At 29.7% G+C, this 8,293-nt stretch overlaps 1 protein-coding gene across 3 annotated transcripts in view; it reads right to left on the bottom strand.

Annotated features, from left to right (window-relative positions):
• Nucleotides 1-8,293, bottom strand: part of LOC106670103 — a 34,614-nt gene that overhangs the window by 4,295 nt on the left and 22,026 nt on the right. The window contains exons 8-26 of one of the 3 annotated variants that reach the window (XM_014400120.2): nt 8,159-8,290; nt 7,902-8,084; nt 7,694-7,825; nt 7,435-7,617; nt 7,226-7,357; nt 6,985-7,167; nt 6,798-6,929; nt 6,547-6,735; nt 6,342-6,482; nt 6,098-6,280; nt 5,903-6,040; nt 5,654-5,836; nt 5,486-5,536; nt 5,038-5,169; nt 3,150-3,383; nt 1,064-1,204; nt 735-923; nt 539-676; nt 26-118 (exon numbers count right to left, since the gene is read on the bottom strand). In XM_014400120.2, the coding sequence (XP_014255606.1) occupies nt 26-118; nt 539-676; nt 735-923; nt 1,064-1,204; nt 3,150-3,383; nt 5,038-5,169; nt 5,486-5,536; nt 5,654-5,836; nt 5,903-6,040; nt 6,098-6,280; nt 6,342-6,482; nt 6,547-6,735; nt 6,798-6,929; nt 6,985-7,167; nt 7,226-7,357; nt 7,435-7,617; nt 7,694-7,825; nt 7,902-8,084; nt 8,159-8,290 (2,889 nt within the window). Of the gene's footprint in view, nt 1-25; nt 119-538; nt 677-734; nt 924-1,063; nt 1,205-1,362; nt 1,546-1,629; nt 1,762-3,149; nt 3,384-5,037; nt 5,170-5,485; nt 5,537-5,653; nt 5,837-5,902; nt 6,041-6,097; nt 6,281-6,341; nt 6,483-6,546; nt 6,736-6,797; nt 6,930-6,984; nt 7,168-7,225; nt 7,358-7,434; nt 7,618-7,693; nt 7,826-7,901; nt 8,085-8,158; nt 8,291-8,293 lie in introns of all 3 variants that reach the window. The other 2 variants (XM_014400123.2, XM_014400125.2) reach the window with 2 other exon arrangements.

Raw genomic sequence — 8,293 nt, 5'->3', positions numbered from 1 at the left:
GGTTTTGTTTTTGTACTATAAATACCCTCGTTATCTTCTGCTGTTTCATCTTCTGCATGTTTGACGATCTTCTTGCGATATGCTTTAGAATTGCAAAGATCACACTGAGTCTTGTTCCCTAGATATGACAGTAAAATCTTAAAAAATCAACAAGGCCAAGGAAGAATTGTAGGCTTGGTAAAGATTTAAAAAAAATGATTTTTGATTTTTTTTTTTAAATGTTCTCATTCCTTTTTGATATATTTATATTTAAAAAAAACTGTTTTCAAACAAACAATTAAAAAATAAAATGTTACTATTTTAAAATTGTTAATTGCTCATGTTATTTAGATGTTAACAAGCGAAAGTGTTCACTTTCAGCACTAATACAAGAAAAATCTATCAATACAAGACAACTCACTTTAATTTGTCCAAAGAAAATGATCAAATCATGACTATTGAATGAATAATGAAATAATTACTTAAGTAAAAAAAAATAACTTGTGGTGAAAATTTTATGTACCTGATTTTTCATAAGTGTACGTATATTGATACTTACAAAAGTATACCGCCAAAGAATCAGAATTTTTAATCATTTTCAACAAAGCATCACTTTCCAATTCTTCTATTACATCCCCTGAAGGGTCTTTTTGTGTTAACAACCACTGCAGAATATCATTTTCTTCATACAGATCACCTGAATATATGGGTATAGTATAAAATCTTCAAAGCGTAACTCAAGCACTTCCAACTACCTGCATAAATAACTGGTTCTTTTGAACCCATCTTGAAAAATAGAACAGCAGGTAATGCAAACACTCCTAATTCTTTGGCCAATGTTTTATCATTAATTTTAACAAAATCAATTCCGGCAGCATCAGCATCATCATCTATGTGTTCAATTTCAGTAAGTACTCTTCCACACTGCTTACAATCATCACTGTCTAAAAAAATTCAAACAAATAATTATTACATCATAAATCTTGAGAAACATCAAAAAGTTTTTTGGTTTTAAAGCAAATGATGGTTTGTAACTTGAAGATTTGAAGTACAAACTTTTTAACTTATATTACAAGTCCCTTACAAAAGAAAACAGCAACATAATCTGATGTTTGTCGTATCTTATTGAACATTTTTCTATTCACTCTTTCAATATGTTCAGTTAGTTCCATATTTGCTGGATCAGTCAGCCAATCGAGGAGTTCTTCTTCATCATCAATATCCCCTGTAAGAAACATCATTACTAATTGTATAATATTTGATTTTAAATAATTTTTTTTAAATGTTACAAAATGGTAGTTGGTATTTAACAAAAGTTAAAAAGTCATTATTTTCAATAATTGTTATTAAATCCAAATATTTTCTGGGTTTTAGGATACTTGCCGTCATAATTAATATATTTTCCTTTTCGAAAGTATGTTATACCAGGAGGTTTTCTATACCCATATTTCTTAGCCATTAATTTATCATTGCATTTGACAATTTTGATTCCGTACTCTGCAGCTTCATCATCAATCAATTCTATATGCCGTAAAACTCTGAGGTAATCTGGGTCCTCTTCATCATCTGAACAGACATGAACAAATTGATTCTTTAGCAAAAACAACCAACATAGTTATTTTGAATATAGAATTTTGAAGTTTTACTCACAAAATACAACTGCTAAAAAGAATTTGGTTTCAATCAATTTGAAAAGTTTCTCTCTATCTATATCATCGATACTTTCATCATTTTTCTGTTGTACCATCCAATCAAGGACTTTTCTTTCATCCGACAAATCTCCTATATTTTAGAAAATAAAAAAAAAAGAAAGAAAAGAAAAAAAGAAGAAGCTTACTCTTCAATTTATTTCTTCTAATAGCTGTTTTTGTGAGACATTTAAGTGAAGAAGGACTGGATTGACTAGCCAATAAAAATGAGACAGTTAACAAAAAGTATGCATGTATTATGTAACAATTGAGAAATAAATAACAATAAGCGAACACAAAACTATTATTAATTAAAATGAACCCTGTATATGTTTTTTGTCACTGCAAAATAAAACTACCCTTACGGTGTGTAGAACTTAATAAATATTATGAATTCATCACTGAGTGTGTAGCAGTATAATAAATAAAACAACCAAAAAATAGTAGCAACAGAATAAACTAAGATTTTGTCTAAATGATATAAGCCAATCTTAATTAAAATAAGTAACAACCTATTCACCAGTCATGTCATAAATACAAATCTAGATAACTTTAATAATTTAAAACAATTTTATCACATAATAGACATTTAATGTAGGAAGAGCAAATGATCAAAGGGTAGTTGAATTTCAGTATTTATTTTATTAGTAATTATTTAAAATCATGAACACATTATTAGAGGAACCCTAGAAAATAAAATGGATATTTCTGATTTGATTGTAAATTAATTAATTGTTAGGATTCGTGTTAAATACCAACTGTTTGCTGAAAAACAACTCACAACTTACACTTTGGAAATGCTATTCAACTTCTTTATACATTGTAAATTTTGCAATAGTAAAATGGGACTACTTTTTGTATTAATTACAATAATTGATTATGTAGCAATTAATCATTAATGAAAAATAAATTAAATAATAATAATTGTACTAAAAATTAATTTTATAGTAACAGTCTTGTTTTGATGGAAATTTGTGTTTTCGTTTTGTATTTCGAGTTGTCTTGTTTTATTTGATTTGTATTTTTAATTAGCCAAATAATAACAATAGTGATTGTAATATGAAATTGTATTTTAAAGCAATTATTTTCATTCAGAATGTTTTATTTTAAAATAAATAAACAGTGATAAATAGGAGGAATACAAGTACACTACAAAGTTAAGAGAAGAAGAAAACAATGTAAAGATTTAACAGAGTGTTTGATACAATGAACAGATTTAATTTGAGATCAACTTTTTCCAAAATTTACAAATTGCATACAGCTTGCTCTTGTGATTTAAATTTTCCTCCTTAAATAGTGTTAGCCGTTAACATTGAAGTTCCTTTGTCCGTTTTCCTTTTCTGGGGTACCAAATTCCATGAAATCCAGCACAAAACCATAATGACACAACAGCTCAACTAGTCTTGTGTCGAATTTCATTTAACTTCAAAATGTAAGAATTTGGTCACCACCACCAAATATATTTTCCAGTGCCAAAAAGACCTTTTTTCCCTTTTCCTTGTTTTTCCTGGACTTTTACTGCCTTTTCCGCTGGTGGTTTTCCTGTCAGTTTTTTAGGAGGTGGTGTGTTTTTAGCGGGTGAGCGTGGAGGTGGTGTCACAACTTTTGCAACTTTGGTCTGTTTCTTCACTTTGATCGGGCAGCACTTGAAGGAGTCGTAGGATGATTTGGGTGGAACTTGTTTACCACCTATCCCAATCATGAAGCAGCCATCGCCTGCAGCAAAATATTCAGTGTAAGCAAAATTATCACCAAGAAGTATAATAAAAGTTTAATTGGTACTGCACTGCTTTTTAAATATATTCTTAAAATGTTTTAATAAGGAGTATTTACACATTAATGAGTAATTATATTATAATGAGGTAAAACAGGTAAAAATTTAAACTTTAAAGTCAAAAATTTTATTCCTTGCATGCTAACAATATTTTCTTAAATTTATTACTTTGAAAATGAATTAAGGCAAAAACTACTGATTGTTAAAATTTATTTTAAAAAATATACTTATTGACTTTGAGATTTGACATGTAAGTAAAATGATAAAAAAAAATGGAATTTTTTGCTGCAGACGATTTGACTGTACAGTTAGACAAGTTTAACTTTTCATGCTTAAATCAAGCTATTTTTTTATTTTGTTAGTTTAAAGCTTTCACATTAAATAAATGGACATCAATATGATAAAAAAAATTCAAATTACATTCAGTTTTTTCAAAACCACTACAATGTTTTGTTTTTTAATAAAACATGTTATGTAACATTAATTATGCTGTAGCTGTGAACACTTATGCTCCATAAACCCAGTTCTTTTCCTAGTTTACAAACTTTCTACTGTTCTAATGTATCACAGAATCCACACTATTTTTTAAATAAATAACTAAAATACACGAAAAAAATTTTTTTTTTGCCCAGGACAAATATCAATTATCAAAATTGTTTTGTTTTACACACATTGAACTTCTTTTGAACTGTTATTATTGTAATAGTGACAAATACAGTATGAATGTGAACACAAACAAAAAGAATATATATGTATATGTAAACGATATTTTTGCGTTCTTAAGCTCACTTTATTTTGGCAAAAATTAATTGAAATTGTGAAGAAAAGAGAACATAAAATAAAAAGGTCCTATCACCCTCGGGGTGCCGGTGTTTTTGAAAAAAAAGCTCATTTGTAAGTATGTTGGGTTTGATTGCAGGGCCGCTGGATTCGAACCCCGGACCTTTACCTTACAGTGATGAACGGCGTGTCAATGCTTAAACCACCATTGCCCCTGTGTTTTATTATAATATTCTCCTTAAATTTCTTTGCAGTTTGACCATCTCTGATTGTTTGACTTCACATATTCTTTCATAAGTAACCCAAAAGTTATGGCAAGTGAACTTGAACGATTGGGGATGATTGAACTACTATCAAATATTCAACAACTCACAATCGAGAACATATTTCATTTTTCAAAGAATGGATTAGTACAAAAAATAAGTGCTTACAAATCTAATTTTAAAAAAAGTGCATGGCTTTACTACAAAAAGAAAGCAAATATGTATTCAACTCAGTCCTGTTGAGAAGAAAACAATGAACAGTCATATCTCTTGAGTTGGCAAAACAAGTGCAAAATTTCTTATCATGATATATTGTTTGATTTTTCTTTGTTATTTATTAATCATAATAGAGAAAAAATTTTTGTGAAAAGAGACAATAAGATAATTGTTTTAACTTCATCGGAATCTTATTTTTGTGATTGTCATTATAAAAGGGATGTCTAAAACGAGTACATAATTAATAAAGTATGAGTGTATCGAAAAAAAAATTTGCTAGTTTTGACAACTTTTACAATTTGAAATCACTAGTCACTAACTATATGTGTTATTCTACCTGAAGATATTTTAACTACATCATTACTATCATCATCATCATCGTCATCATCATCATCGTCTTCATCATCTTCATCCTCATCCTCATCCTCATCATCGTTGTCGTCATCGTCATCATCATCATCATCATTACCTAAATAATTATTATTTATACATACAACAATGACCTTAAAAAGTGTCCGTGAACTTTCGTGTCATAGATTTTTGTTTTTTTATAAGTACTAATTGAATACTGAGCTTTACTGTAAATTTGGAATTTTCCGCTTTACAAAATTTAAGAACAACTCTTCAGTTTAACTCGAATAAGAAAGACTGGGTTCATATAAAGGCAGATAAATAAAGACATTTGTAATGACATATTATTTGAGTCAACAAAGAACATATTCAAGGTTAAATTAAAAGTTTGTTTAAAAATGTGTGATTTATAATGCATTAAAGGAATGTCTTACTTTTTTGTTCAACTAGCCAGTCCAGTACCTTCTCCTCATTTTTAAGATTACCTATAACATGGCCATTGCAATAAATAAAAATTGATTATAGGAAATCAACAGCCTGAAGATAAAAAATTGAAAGCATAGGAGAGAAGCTTTTAGTAAAGCGAAGCAAACAAATCTTACCATCGTACATTATAGGTACCCCCGTTTCATAATAGACAAGAGCTGGAAAACTGAAAATACCAATTTCAGAGGCTAATTTAGCATCATTGGACTTGACAAATTGGATTCCATGTTTGTCTGTGTCATCATCAATTGTTTCTAACTCCTCAAGGATTGTTGCACAAGATGGACAGTTATTACTGTCTAACATAAATAATGAATAATTAGGACAATTGTTCTACTTTATCCATAAAGGATTGTGTTATTTACAAAAAAAGACGGCTAGATGCTCAACATCCCTGATCAACACCTGAAGTGTTTTTCTATCAACCATTTCTATGACATCCGGTTCTGATTCGTGTAGTTCTAAAACCCATTCTAAGATATCTTCCTCTTGCATCAAATCACCTAAAATTCAGAATTGTTATTTGCCTTTGTCAATGCAACATTTAAAATGTGAGCTACCTGTGTAAATTTTTCTGAATTTGTTTCTGTAAAATACAAGGCTTGGCAAAGTGGGGAGATCATATTCTTTATCAATTCCTTCATCAGAGGTCTTAACAAATGAGATGTCTTTTTCTTCACATTCATCATCAATGTTTTCAAGCTCAGCTATGATTTTCTGACTTTTCTTATCTCCTTCTTGGTCTGTCAAATACAACAACTTATGTTTTCAGTATATTTAGATTAAATAGTATTTTTAACTTACAAAAAAATACTACTACATGTTCATTTTCATTTAATATTTTTTCCAACATTTTTGAATTAACTTCTTCAATGCGGCCTGGAATTTCTAATGTGTCTTCATCTGTCAGCCATGATAGTACTTCATCTTCATCCTCGATATCCCCTGAAAGAAAATAATTGATTTTTTCGATTGACAAAGATTGTCTTTAATTGTATAACTGACATACCTTTGTATTGTATTGGCTCTTTATTTCTAAAAAGGAATAGTGAAGGGAATGTTTTTATGCCATGCTTTTTAGCTAATGCAGTGTCTTCAGTAGTAACGAAAACCATGCCTGATTCATCAAGCTCATCATCGATATTTTCTAGTTCTTCGAGGATGTTGTCACATGATTCTCCTTCTTCACAGCGACCACCTATAATTATTAATAATTAATATTTTGTTTTCATTTATAATCTTTTTTAAATTGTCACTTACTGAAATAAACAACTACATATTCATGCTCATTTATAAGCTCTTTTAAAATTTCATCTGTGACTTCTTCAATGGTTGCTGATTCTTTTTGTTCGACAAGCCATTTCAACACTTCTTCTTCATTCATTAAATCTCCTAAAATGGTTTGACATTTAGAAGCTTTTCATATCATTACTTGATTATAAATTACCTTCATATAGTGCAGGAATTTTGTTTTCAAAGTACACGAGAGTGGGCAAGTGGTCGATACCATATTCTTTAGCTTCAGCATCATTATCCATACGCACTATTACAATGCCTTCTTTTTCTAGTTCATCATCGATGTTCTCTAATTCATTTAGCACACGGATATCCTGACTGTCATCTTTGTCATCTAGATTGCAGTTATTTTGATGTTAATGCTGTAACTGGTATCAACGCTGATTACTTACAGAAAATCACAGCAAGGTATGGTTCACTTTCAATTAGTTTTTCTACAATTTCATCTGTTACTTCAGGAATTTCACTATGTCTCTTCTGGTGTACAAGCCAACTGAGGAGATCATCCTCTTTCAACAAATCACCTAGAAACAAAATTATTCCAAATTTTATTGACTAGAATAAAAACATGGAATGAGGCAAACAAATTAAAGCTTGGTACCTTCATAGATATGTGGAATGCGTTTTTCAAAAAAGACTAATGTCGGCAAATTATCAATGCCGTATTCCTTGGCTTCATTATCATTGTCAATTTTGACAAATGCTATATTGTTTTGATCACACTCGTCGTCAATATTTTCTAACTCTTGTAATACCTTCTGACTTTTTTTTTGGTCTTTGTCGTCTAAAAATGAAATTTGTTGGTTTAGTGGAATTTTACTGAATGATTTGTCAAGCTAGAAAACAAATGGAGCACCTACAAAACAAGACAGCAACATGGGGCATTTTTTCAATAATCATGTCCAACATTTCATCAGTGATATCTTCAATTTCATCACTCTTCTGTTGCTTGTCTAGCCAAGCAAGAACCTTTTCCTCGTCTTCAAGTTGACCTATTAAATATTTAAATTTTAATTAAATTTGAAGCTTTTAATATTTCAAAATTGTAGAGTTCTTTTTGCATCTTACCTTCATAAAGCATAGGTATTCCTTTCTCAAAATACATGAGAGCTGGAATTTTTTCAATACCGTATTCTTTTGCCTCTTCTACATTGTCTAGTTTTACAAATACAATTCCTAAGGCATCACATTCGTCATCAATATTCTCCAGTTCATTTAATACTTTTTGTGATTTACGGTCATTATTGTCATCTAAATTTTTATTCAAAACAAAACAAACAAAAAACAATAAATTTTGTCAATAGTTATAAATGGAAATGACTCACAGAAAAGAACTGCCAAAGTTTTGCCATCTTTAATCAATTTGTCAAGCATCTCATCAGTGACATCCTCAATTTCATCTCTTTCTAGTTGAGCTATAAGCCACTCGAGAATTTCATCCTCATTTTCAACGTCCCCTG

Source organism: Cimex lectularius, unplaced genomic scaffold (genome assembly GCF_000648675.2).
Source record: "Cimex lectularius strain Harlan isolate CLEC.00 unplaced genomic scaffold, Clec_2.1 scaffold40, whole genome shotgun sequence".
Taxonomy (NCBI): Eukaryota; Metazoa; Arthropoda; class Insecta; order Hemiptera; family Cimicidae; genus Cimex; species Cimex lectularius.
This window is presented reverse-complemented; position numbering and strand designations above follow the sequence as displayed.